General features: G+C 54.1%; 1 protein-coding gene across 1 annotated transcript in view; it reads right to left on the bottom strand.

The window, feature by feature from the left end:
* The window catches only part of Megf8 (multiple EGF like domains 8), a 38,490-nt gene that overhangs the window by 11,720 nt on the left and 8,674 nt on the right, over positions 1 to 18,096 (bottom strand). The window contains exons 7-31 of the mRNA XM_026403881.2: positions 17,739 to 17,884; positions 17,491 to 17,613; positions 15,382 to 15,536; positions 14,957 to 15,076; positions 14,446 to 14,590; positions 14,195 to 14,358; positions 13,067 to 13,267; positions 12,515 to 12,715; positions 11,771 to 12,007; positions 10,941 to 11,059; positions 10,727 to 10,858; positions 10,522 to 10,635; positions 9,955 to 10,203; positions 9,308 to 9,507; positions 8,770 to 8,980; positions 8,426 to 8,675; positions 7,789 to 7,921; positions 5,397 to 5,644; positions 5,209 to 5,319; positions 4,933 to 5,051; positions 4,401 to 4,608; positions 3,751 to 3,931; positions 3,042 to 3,205; positions 2,289 to 2,433; positions 429 to 660 (exon numbers count right to left, since the gene is read on the bottom strand). Of these exons, the coding sequence (XP_026259666.2) occupies positions 429 to 660; positions 2,289 to 2,433; positions 3,042 to 3,205; positions 3,751 to 3,931; positions 4,401 to 4,608; positions 4,933 to 5,051; positions 5,209 to 5,319; positions 5,397 to 5,644; positions 7,789 to 7,921; positions 8,426 to 8,675; positions 8,770 to 8,980; positions 9,308 to 9,507; positions 9,955 to 10,203; positions 10,522 to 10,635; positions 10,727 to 10,858; positions 10,941 to 11,059; positions 11,771 to 12,007; positions 12,515 to 12,715; positions 13,067 to 13,267; positions 14,195 to 14,358; positions 14,446 to 14,590; positions 14,957 to 15,076; positions 15,382 to 15,536; positions 17,491 to 17,613; positions 17,739 to 17,884 (4,308 nt within the window). The remainder of the gene's footprint in view (positions 1 to 428; positions 661 to 2,288; positions 2,434 to 3,041; positions 3,206 to 3,750; positions 3,932 to 4,400; positions 4,609 to 4,932; positions 5,052 to 5,208; positions 5,320 to 5,396; positions 5,645 to 7,788; positions 7,922 to 8,425; positions 8,676 to 8,769; positions 8,981 to 9,307; positions 9,508 to 9,954; positions 10,204 to 10,521; positions 10,636 to 10,726; positions 10,859 to 10,940; positions 11,060 to 11,770; positions 12,008 to 12,514; positions 12,716 to 13,066; positions 13,268 to 14,194; positions 14,359 to 14,445; positions 14,591 to 14,956; positions 15,077 to 15,381; positions 15,537 to 17,490; positions 17,614 to 17,738; positions 17,885 to 18,096) is intronic.

The following is an 18,096-nucleotide window of genomic DNA, read 5'->3' as shown; positions in this document are numbered from 1 at the left end:
AAATGTTTGGATCCCAAACTTCAGGTAAGGGACTGTGGAGCTGGACAGAGCCCAGTGCCTCAGTCAGGAAGCCCTTTCTGAGATGACCCCACTCACCCTGTCAGTCTCACTCTCCCTCAGGTCAGATTATCTCCCAAACATGCCACACAGAGCCCGCTTTTAGACTTTGCTGCTCTAAACTGTTATCTTTCATTTAGGCTCAATTCAGAACCAGCTCCTCCAGAATGAGACCCGAGCCCACAAACAAGGCTCTCGGCTGGAGCTGGCTCAGGCTGCCCCACCGGTGATGATTCACCCACTTTCTCACATGAAAGCCGGTCTCCTGAACCACATCAATATACTCCTGAGGTCCCCTCCCAGCGCATGGTGCAGTTACCCTCAACAGGAACCACTACTACCTATAATGGGCTCTTGGTCACTGTGGTTACCTGTGGGCCTGGTCCCCGGAAAGGCAGGCCCCATGACACCAAGAGCAGGCTCCAGTCTGGTTACAAGCTTCAGGTGAGGGCAGCAGGCGACAGGGGTCAGGGGGCAGGGCCAGGGCCAGTAGGCGGCCCAGGGCCACTCCACCAAATCCCCCAGAGATGTACAGGCGGCTCCCAACTGCTGCCACTGCGTGGGCCACAGACTCCTCCATTGGGGGTCCCACAGAGGCTGGGCCTGAGGAAAGATAGGGTGTTCAGAGAGACCGCCCAAGAGGTCAGTCAAGGAGGGACGCCCAGAGAAGGAAAAGCCAGGGAGGGTCAAAGGAGACAGGCAGTAAAGCGACAGCCGAGGACAAACGAGCAGGAGAATCAGACAGCAAAAGAGAGGAAGAGAAAGGCAGACCAAACAGAAAAAGGTAGCCGGGGAGGACAAGGGCAGAGAAAAATGTTTGGGAACCACGCGGGAGGTGCTGGCTGAGCAACACTGCAATGGCTCTAAATGCCAAGGAGTTGATCATTTTTATTGACCTATTTTTGTGGTGCTAGGAATTGAACCTTGGGCCTTGCACATATTAGGCGAGCACTCTCCCACTGAGCTACCCTCTATCTGTTGTTTTATGTTACACAAATTTCACCTTAGTTTTTTGTGGGCTGGTTGGTTTTGTGAGGTACTGAATTGAATGCGGGGCACTTTACCACTGAGCTACCTTCCGAGCTCTTTTTTGTTTTTGCTTCGAAACCAGGTCTCACTGAATTGCCCAGGCTGGAATCAACCTTGCAATCCTCTCGCCTCAGCCTCCTGAGCAGCCAGGATTGTAGGTGTGTGCCACCACGCCTAGCAGGGGTTTTTTGTTGTTGTTTGTTTGTTTTCTTTTTTTAATTCTCAAAAGAGAAAGAGAGAGAGAGAGAGAGAGAGAGAGAGAGAGAGAGAGAGAATAGTAGGAAGGGTAGATTAAGAGAAAAAGTGCATTAGGGTCAGAAAAAGAAGCAAAAAGGAAAGGAGACAGGCCCAGAAGCACACACAGTCACTCCCTCTGCTAAGTGAAATACAAGCGCTGGGGTGCCATTGGGGGTAGAGCACTTGGCTAGCATGAGTGAGGCCTGGCCTTGATTTCCTGCATGGCAAAGAAAAGAGAAAAAAGGGCAAGATAAAAGCCCCCTTCTAGGGGCTGGGGTCGTGGCTCATTGGTAGAGCACTCGCCTAGCATGCATGAGGCACTGGGTTCAATCCTCAGCACCACATAAATGTAAAATAAAGATATTGGGTCCGCCTAAAACTAAAAAATAAATGTGTTTTTGTTTTTTTTTTAAAAAAAGCCCACTTCTAACCCATGAACAGCAAAGCCTGGGAGGAAACTCCCCGCATCCAACAGGGGTTCTCTCTAAAGAATAGGATTCTGGGTGTTTTTTCCCTTCCTGTTTTATAAATTATATACAATGAATATTATTACTTTTACAGTCACAATAAAAAGTAAATTTTCTTTTTTTTTTTTTAAAGAGAGAGTGAGAGAGAGGGGGACAGAGAGAGAGAGAGAATTTTTTTAATATTTATTTATTTTTTCTTAGTTCTCGGGGGACACAACATCTTTGTTGGTATGTGGTGCTGAGGATTGAACCCGGGCCGCACGCATGCCAGGCGAGCGCGCTACCGCTTGAGCCACATCCCCAGCCCCAAAAAGTAAATTTTCTAAGGAAAAAAAAAAGATCTTCCTCATGGTCTTTAGATTATATGGGGCGGGGTGAGTGCTTTGCTGGTGAGTCCCAGGAAATCAGAATGACTTCTAATGTGTGGGGGTCCCAGGACAGGAACAAGCCTCCTCCAGGGTGTTCCCCACTCTCCCATGGAGATCAAAGGGGACTTACGGGTGAGGTCGGGCAGAAGCCAGGCATTGCAGTTGACCTGGTAGAGCAGAACATCGCTGCTGAACTCATCAGGGTCTGAGCGCCCACCGAGGACCACCATAGTGTCCCCTAGCAGAGCCGAAGCATGGAAAAGTCGGGGACGGGGCTATTGGGGAAACACACAGTAGGGATGGCCTGTCAGAGCCCTGTCCCTTGTTCCATGTGCTCCATCCCCACACCTGCCACCCCTGAATTTCCCTTCCTACCCCACCAGCTCACCCAGTCATCCCCAGGGACTTGGCTCAGACCCCCTGAGGTGAACAACAACATTCCTGGCACCCAAGTTACAGCCCCGGGCCTCAGGCTCCCTGGAGTGCCTTCTTTTGCCTCTCCCTGCCCTGAGGGACTTAGAAACTGCACAAGCCATTGTTCCTACCAGCACAGATGGTTCCTTATTCTCCCACACCCACCTCCTTGACCTGGTAAGGCAGGAAGAACTAGGGGTCCCAGTTCTACTTTTTATAGCCTGGAAGCCCAGGAAGAGGAAGGGACCTGCAGGGCCACACAGAGAGTCAGGGCAGAGAAAGGGCAGAACCCATGCCTCTGACCTCCTGGAGAGGATTCTTTCCTCCAAATCAGGGATGGAAAAAGAGGAGATCTAAGGAGGTTACCGTTCAGTGTAGGGGACTGGAAAGGGAGGCTGGAATTGAGGAGGAAGCCAGTCCCTGGGCACCTCCTTCCCCATAGTCATCTATCTGGACCATTTTTCCTGACCTTTGCCCCCTGAGAAGGGGCCAGCAGGCTCCAGGTGCGGTCAGGACAGTGCAGGGAGTAGAGCTCTGGGGAAGGGGCTGCCAGTTCCACGTGGAAGCGGAAGCCCCCAAACACATACAGGGAGTCGGTGGCCTCATGGTAGACCGCAGAATGACCATAGAGACCTGGAGGGGGACAGAACAGCCACAGAGATGGCAGAGAAGGGCTGACCAGCAATGCCCCCCCACCTCCTGGGCTCCCCTTCTGGTGACCACACCACGACCCCACCACACCCTGAAGCCAGAGACCAAGGAATCCTTCTCAACCCCTCCCTCTCTTGGATTCTAAAGGACAATAGAGACATGGAGAAAGGGAAGAGAGAAAGCAACAGTTGGGCGATTATGATCAGCTCATAGGAGGGAGACAGGGTGACAGAACGTCCAGGGGACAATGATAAAAGCATGTAAAAGCATGATAGGGAAAGGACAGCCCCTGAGGGACAGTGATCTTAGAACCTGGGGGTGGGGGGAGAGAATGGCCATAATGTGCAGGAGGTGGGCAGGTCATCATGAAGCTGGGGAGAGTTAAACAGAAACTGAACATCACCAGAGATGGTTTCCTGAGATTCTGGATGAGGTTAGGGTCCAGGAAGGGAAATAACAAGGGTACAGTGGGCAGCAACCAGAGTATGGGAGCGGACAGCCTACGCAAAGCCCAGCCCCAGCCCCACCTGTTGGAGGTGTCCCGCTTTGGGGTCCAGACACCCAGGTGCCAGTCGCCAGCTGGTACTCAAGCAACTGCTGGTTGAAACCGTTTTCAGGGGAGTAACCGCCTACCAGGATCAGAGACAGGCCTCGGCGGGCAGTAAGAGTATGACCAGCAACGGCTGGCAACTCCACGGTCTGAGGGGCCTGAGGGATAAAGGATCAAGGTCATCAAGGGAGCCAGAAGTTGGAGTCCCCTTGTGGATAGAAGCAAGACTCAGTCCCACAGTCCCTTCCCTCTGAACTGCTAAGGAGGGAGTAAGCTCCCGGGGCTGGTCAGACCTTGACCTTCTAAGACAGAGCTCTGGCAGGTATGCAGCAGACTCTGGTCAGTTCTGCCCACTCCTCATTCACTTCTCCAGGCCCAAGCAGCCTGGTGTGCCTGTGGGAAGCCCCGGCTTCTCTTCTCGGGTGAGCCTGTGTTCCAGCCTCTTAAGCCAGAGCATCACAAGCCTGTGGCCAGAGATTGGCTTGCAGCTACAATGTAACCCAAGACAGCCAGAGCAATTCAAGTTGGGGACTCCTGCTGAAACTCTGGGAGATGGCTTCCTTTGGTGGAAAGCTTACAAGAGCTGCTGTGGCCATCTTTGCCTGGGGGATGGAGACAGGTGCTCACCTTCTCCTGCCGCCACTGTAGGGTGGTGAGATTAAGGACCCAGAAGTCTCGGGTGACACCCCCAGCTGTGAGTCCCCCAAGCAGGTACATAGCACCACGCCCAGCGGGCACATAGGCAGCTGCGTGGAAGGAGCGGGGTGATGGGCCTGGGCCTCCATCCTCAGCTCCAGCCAGCATCTGTGTCCATCGCCGCTCACTCACGGAGTACCTGGGGCCAAGATGCAGAACAGCAGCCTTGTTGTACAATCACCCCAGCAACCCTAAGAGTGACCCTACCTGGCAGATGCCCCAGCCTCCCTTGGGGTGATCTTTATAACAGTTACCTTATCATCTCCCAGGGAGCACCACCCAAAGAGTATCCCAGTCCTAGGTGAGCCGCCTGTGATGAGTGTCCCAGAATCTTTTGAGTGTCCCTCACCTTAGAGGTTTTCTATATTCCCTTGAGGTGACTCTTGGATGACAGACATCTCAGCAATCCCTAGGGTAACCTTTTCTTATTTCAGGTATCCCACCTCCTCAGCACAGTCCTCACCTGTACAGGTTTCCCAGAAGCCCCTGGGGCAGGCCCAGGCCCCCAAACATCCACAAGGTGGCATCAGGTCCTTCCACCATAGTGTGTCCCAGGCGGTGTAGGAAACGGCTAGCAGTGTCCTGGAGGTGGGGGCAGAGGTATCAGGGGTCAGACTAAGGTCAGAACATTGTCAGGCATGGGTGGACAGTCTGAAGTGGCCAGGAAAGCAGGTTGGAGAAATGATCCACAAGAGAGATTGTGTGGCATGTCCTCAGAGAGGAGGTACCCAGAACTCACAGCTGAGAGGCGGCTGTCCATGAGGGTCTCCCAGACCAGCTGCCCGCCATCCAGCTTCGTGGCACAGTCGGGGCTCCCGAAGCCCTCAGCACAGATGCACACACCCAGGCTCTGGAGACAGCAAAAGGAGGCTCAGGGCAGTCCTGGTCACCACCCGCCCCACTCGGCTGGCCCTGTCCCACCTGTACCTGGTTACAAATCCCGGCCCCAGTGTGGGCATTGCAGTTTTCAGGACACAGAGCCATGCGGCAGTGTGGGCCAGCCCAGCCCTGGGGACACCGGCAGAGCCCAGCACCTGCAGCCCCATCCTGGGGCACACACTCCTGGGGGACAGGGCAACTCCCCGGGCCCCCTGACCCACAACGGGCAGAGCCCACTGAGGCATTGAAGCCCCAGGAGGAGGAGCCATTGGCTTCCCAGTGCAGCACAAGCAGCCCTGTGGAGAGAGAGGATGTGTTCTGGACACTGCTCCACCCCCAGGCGTGGAGAAAACCCAGCACAAACAGGCAGGGAGTACCCTGGTCACTTATAGTCACTGCCGTGGTTTACGGTCTCTCTGTACGCCCGTCCCTTGACCAACCCATCAAGTTCCATCCACCTTAAAGCCTAAATCTCAGGTGAAGGGTGTAGCTCAGTGGTACAGCGTGTGTTCAGCATGCACAAGGCAGTGGATTCAATCCCAGGCACCAAAAAAATAAAAATAAAAATAAAATCTCAATCTCTCATATTAACCTACTTCTTGCCACCTTCTCAGTGGTGGCAAGGCAACATCGCATCTCATCTGGACATCAGTGCCATCTCCCCACAGTCTTCCTGGTTGCCCTACACTCTGCCCTCCCAGCAGCCCATGCAATTCTTTTTTTTTTAATATATATATTTTTTTAGTTGTAGATGGACACAATATCTTTATTTTATTTATTTTTATGTGGTACTGAGGATCAACCCAGTGCCTTACGCATGCAAGGCAAGCGCTCTACCACTGAGCCACAACCCCAGCCCCCCATGCAATTCTTAAAACAAGAATTTTGACCCCATCACAGGCAAGTTCTAAACCTTCTACAGCTCCCACTACTCTTAGGTAAGACTGATTTTCTTTATAAAGATTAGCAGGTTTGCCAGAAGTAGGAAACAGAAATTAATTATAAGATATGATATGTAAAATACACCTCAATAAAGTTGTATTTTTGAAGAGACCCCTTCTGGAGCCTAAGGCCCTGCAGAACCCTGACCTCAGGACTTCCCACTTCCTCATCCAGTATGCCCTAGCGTCAGCCTGGCCCACCATCCTCCTCTCAGGGACTTGGCATCTGCTACTCCTCCACCTGGAGAAGGTGCTCCCACCATGCCTCCAGCTTCCCACCTCCAGCCAAACTCACCCCACACAAAAGTTCTCCCTAGCTCCAGCCCCAGCCAGGCCAGTGCCACTCCTTTTCCCTGCCTCGGGAGAGAGTTACTATGCTGAGTCTAATGCTTTGTTTGGGCACCCCCTTGCCTCCCCAGGTTCTTGAAGGCAGCACCTATGTCCCTGTTCTCAGCTACACCGTGTAGAGCTCAGGTGAGCTCAGTGTGGGTGTTCTGGAAATATTTGCTGGGCACAATGAAATCCCCTCATTTCTATGGGGGTCACTGTGGAAGCCTGGGGGTTCATTTCCATCAGGTCAACTACACATCTCTCTCTTGGCCTCCAGCACCAGCCTCTGACTCACAACAAGAAGGAAGAAAGCATTTCCAAACTCTGGCTCTTTAACTGCCTGAGGCAACCAATCCTTTCCAGCGCATCCCCATCCATTCAGCAGTTTCTCAACCTCTCAGTCCTAGGTGGTTCTTTGTCATAGAGGCTGTCCTACAGCCCCATCTCTGCTTTCCACCCACTAGATGCCTATAGCACCCCTAATCATGACTGCCAAAATATCTCTAGAAGCTGAAACTGGTGGTATATGCTATAATCCTGGCAACTGGGGAGGCTTAGGAAGGAGGATTGCAAGTTGGAGGCCAGCCTTGGCAACTTAGTGAGACCCTGTTCAAAACGAAAAATAAAAACTAAAAATAAAAAGGACTGGAGATGTAGCTTAGTGATAAAGTATCCCTGTACTAAAACACACCTACCTAAACGTTATGATATATTCCCTGGGCAACAAAAATCACCCCTAGGACTGGTTGTAGCTCAGTGGTAGAGCACTTGCCTAGCATGTGCAAGGCACTGGGTTCAAATCTCAGCATTGCATATAAATAAAGGCCCACTGACAACTTAAAAAAAAAAAAGTCACCCCTTTTGAGAATCACTAGGCTAAGGAGATGCTCAGCCACATTCTCTGTGTCCCAAAGACACACATGCCCTGCTCAGCCCCCCTCTCCAGAGCCAGCCCAGCCTGCAAAATCCTCTCTATTTTCCACTGAAAAAACTGGGGCCCAGAAATGGAGAGGAACTGCACCACCCTCCAGGCAAGGGACTGTGTCACCCACAAAGTCAGCAACAGTCCCTGGGCTGAACCTGGCTCCTCAGCCCCATCAGATCACAAATGCAGGAGCAAAGGATACAAAGCCCAGCACAAAGGGACCCTACTTCCCCAGCCCCCATACCAGACAGGGCCTGCACAGTGAGGGGCCTGTCCCGCCGCTGGCCGCAGAAGGCAGCTATGAGGCTACGGTCCGACTGGACAACACCAGTGTCCAGGAAGCGTGGGAATCCATCAAAGGCCAGGACGTAGCTCAGCTGGAGGGGTGTAGAGTCAAGGGTTAGAAGACCATGAGGTGAAGAAAAAGTGCACTTGGGTCTAGGAGGAGGAAGGCCTCAGGAGGGGAGGGCAATCTGAGACTGACAGGGGCTGTCTGAACATTCAGGGCAAATGTCAAACTGCAGCATGGAGACCACCACTCCCAATGCCATTTCAAAGCAGACATGGCTAGCTGACTGGCCACTCTTGCCTTGAGCCTCTTTCTCAATACATAGCTCCCAGCAGCCACCACCAAACAATCAGAATTGGTACACAGGTTTAATAATTACCATCCCTGGTCTAGGGAAGGGGAGTCTGAGGATCTGGAGGATGAGGGAGAGGATTTCAGGAAACAGGAAGAGAACTGAGAAATGGGAAGACCTGTAGGCTTAGGAAGAGGGGCTGGGCAGTCTAAGGAACAGCTTGGGATTTGAAGTCTGGGCAGGGCAGGGGTCGGGGCAGGGCATGGTTCCGGCTTGAACCCTAGTCCCTTCGGTACTCACCGTGCAAGGGGTGCTGCTGTCAGGGGAGAAGGTAAGGGTGAGTGGGGGACACAGGGTCCCTGGGGCACAGGGCTGTAGCGCCTCAGTGGCTGAGACAACCCACACACAATAGGACAGGCCAGGCCCGGCCCTTGCAGCCCCACCACCTGGAGGCAGCAGTCCCCCAAACCGGCGGGAACCCAGAGCCACTGAGGACACGTTGGTGAGGAGAGCTCGTCCCCCACATTCCCGGAAACAGGAACCACCAGCCCTGGGGAGAAGGAGAGCCAGAATCAGACCAGTCCTGCCAGGGCCCACTGTGTCCCTAAGCCCACCCTACTCAAATCTGCTGGCCCCTGGCTCACCGGGGGTCCCCGTAGTAGCCTGGTGAGCAAAGCTGGCAGTGGGCTCCCTCTGTGTGGTCCTGGCAGAAGCAGAGCCCGCTGAGGTTGTCACAGTGGCCACGGCGTGGGTCCCCATGACCATTGCACTGGCAGGGCCGACAGCCTCCTGAGCCTGTGGCATTGCCAAAGCTGCCAGGACGGCACCGTTCACAGTGCTCCCCCCACGTCCAGTCTGTGAAGACCGCAGCAGACGGGACACAAAGTCAGGGATAAGGACAGAAGTGGGCCCAGACTAACTGGCTCAGAGGATTACTGATCCCACCCGCCTCACTTCAAAGGAGTGAAACCAAGGCCCCTGACTGGGACAGAAATAGCAAGTCCCAAAAGGGGGACTGAGCCCAACCAGAAAGACAGTGGCACTGAAGACTGTTTGGGTCAGGAGCAGGTAAATGGGCAGAGGGACCCAGAAATGCATGCAGGGAGCCCAAAGCCCACTCACAGAAGACAAAGTTGGAGCCCCCCAAACCCATCCCAGGGTCTTGGGATAAGGGCTGCTCACCCTGGCACTCATCACAGAAGCCAGGCCCCCGTTTGCGGCAGTGACTATGGAAATTGCAGCCACAGTCTCGGGAGCAGCGAGGGGCAGGGGGCCCTGGGGCAGGCGTGGGTGGGGGCAAGTCAGATGTCCACCCCAGGTCACATACACAGGTGAAGTCTGGGGGTCCACTGCATACACCATGGCCACAGTCCTCCAAGCACCTGGGACCACATGGGAGTGAGCAGGCCCAGGACCCCCAAAGCATCCCCCTCATCCCACCCACCAGAACACTATCACAAATGGCTGCCAGTTTCCACTGTCCTGAGTGACCCAGTCTCCACAGTAACTTCATTACACGTGGTGAAGCTTGTCTCCATAGAAACCACATATCAGCACTGTAAAAACTCCCTTTCAACTAGGTCCTCCTCCATCTCCACAGCAACGCTAAAGGTTATAGCCCATTGTCTATGAGTGTCCTGTTTCCATAGTAACTAGGGTTACCTTGGGAACCCTGCCACTTAAAAGAAGTCCTAGTCTACAGGGTAAAACCCCCAGGCTAACTAGAGATACTAGAATCACAGGAGGGAGCCCAGCACCAGGATGGCTTCCTCCACCTCCCAGCCCCAGTCCTGAAGCGATATCTCCATAGCAACCCATGCCTCACTCACGTGCGGTTGCAGTGCGTGATGCCATCACCCTGGTAGCCACGCTGGCAGTGACACTCATAGCTGAGGGGCGTGTTCAAGCAGGTTGCCCGCGGGTGACACCGTGCCAGGCCCAGGCGACATTCATCCACATCTGGACAGCGGGCATAAGCCCAGCGGGCAGGGAGAGCCACAGGCAGCCCCAGGCCCTCCCCCACCCACAGGGAGCAGTTACCCCCACCCAAGGGCCCGGAGAAGTCCCCCTGTAGGCACCTGGGGGGAGAGAGATTGAAGGAGAAAGAACATAGAAACAGGGCCCAAAGACAAGGGGAAAAGGAAAAGGGAGAGAGGAGAGACAGACACAGAATGGTGAGCAGAGAGTAAACCAGGGAAGGGCAAGGGAGAAGGGGAATGGAGGAGGAAGAGAAATGGGGAGAAGGGGGAGGGAGGAAAGCAGAGGTGGAGGCAGCAGGAAAGGAAAAGCAGCCACAGGATCGGGACAGGGCAAAGGGGCAGAGAAACAGAGGCCGCTGTTAGTCACTGAGGAGGGACAGCCAGGTGTCCTACCCCACCGGCCCCACCTGTGCTCACCGTCCCAGCGTGGGGTTGTCCTCATTGCCACACCAGCCGCACTCGTGGCTCTGCAGACACTCATGGCAGGTCAGGAAGCCATCACAGCTCCGGCACCTTGGTTCTGAGTGCACACTGTGGGGTGCAGGTGTGTGGGAGGGATCAGGGACTGGGCCCTCTGCCAGCTTGAACCCTCGCTCCATCAGCCCCACCCCCAGGCCCGCACCTGTCGTCCCAGCCACGACAGCCTCCATGTGGGTACCGGGCCAGGTAGGCAGCAAACAGGAAGCAGGTGTGGGTAGACTGGCACCAGGCACACTGGCTGGAGTTGGCCAGGCAGTCCTCACAGGTCAGACGCCTAGGACGGGAGCAGAGGCCATGTCACTCCAGCCCATGCCCCCACGCACACCCACCCGCTCCCTGGGACCAGCTGAGCTCACTGGCTGCAGAGTGGGGGACACTCCTCTGGGCTCTTCAGGGCACCTCGACCCCGGCCCCGCCGACTGCATGCCGCATCCCCTTTGCGGCTGGTGCTCTGATGCCACTCACAGAAGGGGTCCTAGGGGTTGGACAAAGAGTCAGCACTGAGTTCAGCCCACTCCCCTGAGCTCCTGGTGTCCATCCATCACCACTCAACAAGCAACACCTCGCTCCCCTGCTGTCCCCTCTGCACCTTCCCTTCAGCCACACGTTAGTTCTGCTTGACCAGCACCCACCCTTCTTTGGGCAATAGTACCTTTCTAGGGGACCCAGTGGGGAAGATTCATCCTTGAGATCCAGAGGTGGGCAAGGGGCCACGCTCCCTCCCAATCCCAGTGACTTCATCAGGAGCTTGCAAAACCCAATCAGAGCCAATGAAATGTGATTCTGGGACTTCTCAGCAGAAGTCCCAGAACTGCCACTGGAGAGGGGTGAGGTGGCAACAGAAAGAGGAAGGCACTTTCCCCTTGATGCTGAGTTGCGAGCTGGAAGTCTGGAGCCCTGTCTCCCCTGCCAGTCACTAGAACACTGACTCTTCTGGGAACGGGGAGTCAACTGCATTTTCTGTCCCCTCAACAAGGCATATTCTGACTCCCAGGTCATCTTTCCAGGCCCGTTTCATCTACTCTCCACCTGGCTCTTCCCTTTACACAAAGGACAACTGCCCCAGCCATCTGCTCCTCACCACCAGGTCCCCTTGGCTGCCCATGCCAGCTCCAAGGGGCCCTGTCTCAGTGGGCTACTCTGGCTGCCTCAGTCTTGACATCCCCACTCTGGGCCTGGTGGGCACCTGGGTGCAGGCATGGCAGTCGCGATGCTCCTCACAGAGTGGGCAGAGGGCAGGCACTAGCACCAGCAGGGACCCGCCGGACCCATCATCCTCGCAGTGTGCCCCGACCTGGCGCAGGTGGCAGGTGGCACTACTCAGGCACCAACCACAGCCCTGATCTGCCAGGCAGCCCAGGCAGGAGGAATAGGAGGCACAGGCCGAGGAGCGGTAGGGCTCCAGGAAGAAGAAGGAGATCTCCTGGAAAGGTGACATGAAGGTCAGGAATCAAACTTCCGGGAAAGGGTCAGAATTTGGGACTAACAACTGGAATTAAGGGTTTAGAGAATAGAAAGTCAGGAGAGAAAATCAACAGGCAAATGAGGATCAAGTCCCAGAGACCCTAGAGACAAGAAGTCAATGTATGGAGGGCAAGGGTCAGGGCAGGAAGAGTCAGAAAATGTGGATGGGGTCAGAATATGGGATCTGGGTTGGGGTGTAGCTTAGTGGTAGAGCACTTGTTTAGCATGCTTGAGGCCCTGGGTTCCATCCCAAGCATTACAGGGGTGGGGGGGGAATATATATATATATATGGTATTGGGCCAGGTTCTGGGGCAGAGGTCAGGGTCTAGGAGGGTTCAAGGTAAGGTCCAGAGTTCAGAGGCCAAGGGTTAAAGAGTCAGAGGTCAGGATCCAGGGAATTAAGAGTTTGTGGATGGACTTCAGAAAGTCCAGGGGCTCAGGTTAGAAGCTGGGTTGGGCACTCACACTGCCGCCTGGCACACCAGTCCGATCCCACAGCAAAGTGAGCTCACTGTGCCCAGGGCCTGCTGAGCCATTGAGCTGGCCCCGGATCTCCACTGCATACTTGTGGCCTCGCCCAGGCAGTGGGAAGAGGCGAGTAGACCCTGGACGCTGCAGTCGCCTCGTCTCCTTCTCCTGCTGTGCCACCCAGCGCCCTACCTCCTCCTGAGAAGAGGATAAAGGCCTCAGAGGCAGTGCGCCCCGACCTGGCACAGGTGGCAGGTGGCACTACTCAGGCACCAACCACACCTCCAGGACTGACCCCTTCAGGTCCTCTTCCCTAGACCCTGACAACCTCCAAGTCACCCCGTGACCTGCCTCCTCCCAGGGGAGTCTGACCTGGTAACTCAAACCATTCCCACCTTCTTCAAATCTGTTCACAGTTGAAAACCCCAGTGCTGTCCTCCTCCTCTGAGGACACATCCCCAGTCTTCCCCTGGAACCATAGATGCCCTGTACCACACCTCAAGCCCCTCTTTACCAAAAACACACCGCAAATGTCCCAGGCTTCCTCACCATGTCCTCTGTGTCAGGGCCACGGGCCATCCGGGCCAGGACGTGTAGGCGTTGGGCCCGGGCCCACACTGCCACATCCTCAGCCCCCGGCCCACCTGGTCCTCCAGGCAGCAACGGGTGGATGAAGCCACGGTAGACCAGGGATACATCTGTCTCTGCACTGGGGGTCAGGGTGATGGTTGTACTGCGGACAATCGAGACCTATAGCAGCCAGAGGTGGGGTGAACATGTGATTACCTCTCTGGATTAATCCCAAGTCCACATACCTTCCAGGCCATATCAGAGCCAAAGAAGGCAGATAGACGAAAACTTCTTCCCCATTTTAGCAAAAAAGAAAATGAGGTAGGGGCAGGGGTTAGGCAGCTTGCCCACCATCCCTCTGGGAGAAGAGTCAGGACTCAAACTTGGATGTCAGACAAACAGGGTCCCAGAGCCCAACTTGACTCCAGCTCCCACTCATCTCCAGGTCACATTAAACCTCCAGGACTGGCCCCTTCAGGTCCTCTTCCCTGACACACTATGCCACCTTCACACCTAAGTTTTTCCAAGCTTAGGCCTAAATGTTCCAAATGACAGACACAGTACATGATTCATTCTATTAGTGTGTGATTTGGGGTTTAGTTTGGTTTGGTTTGGTTCACGGTGCTGGTGATTGAACCCAGCACCTCATACTGCTAGACAAGCACTCCACCACTTAGCTATATCCCCAGCCTCCATCCCTTTTTATTTTTTATGTTGAAACAGGGTCTTGCTAAATTGCCAAGCCTGGCTTCAAGCTTGTGATCCTCCTGCTCACCCTCCCAAGTAGCTGAGATTGCAGGCATGCCCCACCCTACCTACCTATATATATTCTTTTTAAGTTCATAAGGTAAATCAGACCTTTGAATGAAAAGACTTTTAGGGTGATACAGCTCCATTTACAGCAGGGGATGTAACTCAGAGGTGAAGTGCACATTCAGCTAAGTTCAAGGCCTTGGGTTCCATCCCTAGCACCACCAATACACACATACACACACACACACACACACACACACACACACACACACACACCACCAATATCCACTTGAAAAAAATAAACCCTAGGCCCTGGAATATCAACAATCCCGGAGCACCTAGCTGTTTGCCCACCTTGTCAGGCTGGGAGGCATTGGGTGGCTGCTGGAAGGTGAGCAGGTGCAGGCCGGGCAGGAAGCTCTGGGTGACACAGGCCTCTAGAGATGTGACGAAGACAGGTGCTGGCCCCCACCAGCCCACAGTGCCTGAGATCTGCTCCCCTCGGCAGTGGGCCTGCTCTGAGAGGACATGGGTATGTGGAGTTGGGGGATCAGTATAGGGTGCTCTGCCACCCCTCCCCCCCACACACTGCCCTGGACACTCACCAGGTTGAGGGAGGCAGCTCTCATTGTGCACACACCAGCCCAGGGCACCAGGCCACCGGGGAGGGGTTGTGGGACTACTAAAGGCCAGGCATGCCTGGCAGTCACCCAGCAGGCGGCCCAGACCCAGGCAGCTAGCAGCTGGACACTGCAAGGACAGGACGGGACAGGGTTCAGTGTCCACTGGAGCTCAAGGGAACAGGGAAGGGCTATCGATACAAGGGTCCTGGGTATAAGGAGCCAGGAAATTGGAGAATGGGGAATTGAAAGCAGGGTTGGAATGTGGTGATCAAAGACAGGTACTGGGGAGCCCAGGACAGGGTCAAAGACTCAAAGGATCAGGTTGGTGGGGAGACAAAGGTTCAGGGATTAGCAGGTAGGCAGGAACTAGGATCTTGGGTGTGAAAATAAGTCTTCCAGTCAGGGAAAGGTCCCTGACCACTTGGTTTAGGCAGAGGGAAGCTGAGGGCATGGCTCTCTGATAGGGGACAGAAGGGTTAGGGCAGTCACTCACAGGCCCTGAGGGTGTCCCAGGAGGGGGTGCAGCTTGGCAGGCTCCCTGACACCAACTGCATTCAGGGTCTCGGGAGCAGACGCTGTGGTCTGTGTACATGGAACAATAGTCCAGGTGGTACTGTAGGGAGGGGGTGGAGACAGAGGAGGAAGCCGCTCAGAGCTGGGGCTTGCCTCCCAACCCCTCGCTCACTGTGATCACCCCAGGGACCCTAATTGCTCAACACCATAAGGACCCTTCATTCCTCCCCCAGCTCAGGGACCCTCTAGCTCCTCTTCCCTCAACCCCAGGGATTCTTTCCCTCCTCTCGAGGCTCTAGGGACCCCCCCACCCCCAGAGGTACCCTCCACACTTTTTCCCTCACCCATGGGAACCATGCTACCTCCTCACCCAGCCACCCTCTCTCCTATCACCCCAGTGCTCACATCCAGGGCAGGTGCCTGGAACACGAAGGGGGGCACTTTGTAGGCCATCAAATCCCCACGAGGCCGGCCACTGTACCCCCCAGCCACCAACAGGACACTGCCACCAAGCACTGCCGCCACATGTGAGTACCGACCACTAGGAGGCGCTGCTCGGCCTAGAAAGATACAGAACCACAACGTGAGACCCCAAACCCCCAACTCTATTTCCATGGCTTCCCTGTCAGGGGTTACCCTGACTCTCCTGGGACTCAGCTCAGCCTTCTTGTTGCTGCTTCAATCTCATCTGCCCAAGGAAACTCTCCCAGGTTGCCTGACTTCACACTGGTTATAATTCTCTCATTTCTCTGAACCTCAATGTCCCTGCCCAAATCATCTTTCAGAAAGAACATGATTTTAGAGGTCAGAAAGAGTTGCATTCAAATTCTGAATCTATTACTTACTTGGATTCAAATCATGGTTCAACTACTAGCTGTGTGGCTTTAGGAAGGAGACTCGACTTCTCTGAGTCAGTTTTTTCCTCTATAAATGGCACCACCAACCCACTTTTGGGAAATGGGGAGTAAAGGAGAGCTACCCAGGTCTATCAGCACCAGCCTCCCCTCTGGTGACAGCCCCATTTTCTTCTGGAAAATAACCCTTTCCCATTCCTAATTCTAGAGACTTGAGTGGTGCTATCCCTGCCTCTGGCAAAAGTAGTGTCTTAGCCCAGGCCTCACGTCTCAGAAACTAGTTCAAGGATGGGTACAGGACTCAGTTCCAACAATTCTTGGGAAAAAGAAATTCTCTAGGAATTTTAAGGGAGTAGAATAAAATCCAAGAGCTATTAGCAGCCATCTACAAAAGGCAAACAGCTAGAGACTGAGGTGAACCCAGCTGAGAAATGGAGGAAGAATGGCAGACACTGTGATGTGAACACCTAACTCCAGCCCAGCCTTGAGTTGTGTGACCCAAGTGAGCCAAAACATTCTCTTTTCTGCTTATACCATTGGGTCAGGTTTCTGTCACTTAAAACCAAGAGTCCTGACAGAAAGGTAACTGGTCAGTGAATGGTGACTCTGCACCCTCCTCTGATCCATGTGACCTGTAAACACATGGGAATTTGCCCAGGGAATTGCTAATTCGAAAAAGGAAGAGGCTTCCAGAAACTTCACATTCTGATCCTCCAAGTAAAGGGGCTGAAGGGAAGAACAGGGACTGGCAGAAGAGCCCTGGCACACTAAGGGCCTTGAACACCAGGCCTGAGCTTTACTCCTGATGGTCACACAGGGTTCCCTTCTGACCCTTCCTCCTTCCTGGCCCCTAAGTATTATGTTCTTCCTCATGCCTCAGTCCTCTGTCCTTGGTCTCCTTTTCAGTAGGGAGGGGAGGACAGATGGGCCCTGGAGTCCAGAGTTTCCTGAAATGATATTCCCAGTCTGTGTATTTAGCATCTTCTGAGGAGAGAGCTTGTGGCTTTCTTCCCAGTCTCAAAAGAGAGATCTAATGATTTTGGAAGGGTGCTCCACACCCCCTCCCTAGTGAGCCCTATGTCCTACAGCAGGCCCCTCACTGCTATCAGAAAAACAAAGTATCAGGAAAAATAAAGGGGGAAACAAAAGAAAAAAGTAATAAAGAAAATTTAAGAAAGAACAAACAAACAAACATGTTGAGCCCTTCACAGCATTCTTCATAATTCATGCACCATCTCAATTTGCTCTCACATCCATCTAACAGTTTAACATTCTCATAATCCGTATTTCATAGACAGGAGAGTGCGGCACAGAGATTAAATGACAGTTTGTGTGCAGATGGCTGTTGAAGCCAGCCATCTTTGTTCTTCCACTCGTCCACTGTGGCCTAGAAGTTACTGCTTCCTGGGCAGTTCCCTGGGGAAGTGGGAAAAATGGCAAGCCCTGAATTGAAACCTAGGTCCGATGCTGCTGACTGATGCTCCCATCTCCATGGTAACGATACCCTAGTCCTGTCTCCAGCCCAGGCCTGCCTCCTAAGGCCGGCTCCAATAGGATGTTATCCAACAAGGACCTCGATAGTTCAAGTTACAGATTCACTGTGAGGAGGTGGGAGGACGGGACTCTCAGGAGCCCTCAGGGAAGGAGAGGGGCCACTCACCCTCAGGGGTTCCTGGGGGGGCAAGTTCAGCCCCTGACACCCACTGATGGCAGCCAAGGTGGTAAAAGAAGATGCCGTCTTCATAACATTTTTCCTCCTGGTAATGGGTGTGCACGTTGCCCCCTGGGAAAGGAGGAAAGGGGCACAGCTGGCAAGCCTGGGGGAGGTGGGGACATCCATGCAGGGAGCCTCAGTTAAGGGTTGGTTCAGGCCCCTGGAAGGCAAGCAGGACTGGGGAGCCTCCTCACCATAGACTACCATGTAGTTGCCCAGGACACTGGCTGTGTGGAAGGCTCGCTCCCGTGGGCCCTGAAGCCCATCCCGACCCTTTAGAGTTGTCCACACCCGACGATCCACATGGAAGAGCTCAGTGGAGTTGACCCGCACAGAAAACCTACAGGGGAGAGGCAAGCAGGGTTCAGGCAGGAAGGGCCTCTCTCCCTCCTCTGGGCTCTTAAGAGCTCTCTGAACACCCAGGATGGAGACTGGCCACTCGGTGCTCTCTGTGGGCAGGACCCAGGTCTAGCTCATCTCGAATTACCTATGTAATCTGGCAAAGGCTGGACACTAAGTAGGGCCTTAATGAATGGATAAATGAGTTTCTAT

This window comes from Urocitellus parryii, chromosome 15 (assembly GCF_045843805.1).
Source record: "Urocitellus parryii isolate mUroPar1 chromosome 15, mUroPar1.hap1, whole genome shotgun sequence".
NCBI lineage: Eukaryota > Metazoa > Chordata > Mammalia > Rodentia > Sciuridae > Urocitellus > Urocitellus parryii.
Note: the sequence above shows the minus strand (reverse complement) of the source record. Positions and strands in the feature narration are given on the sequence as shown.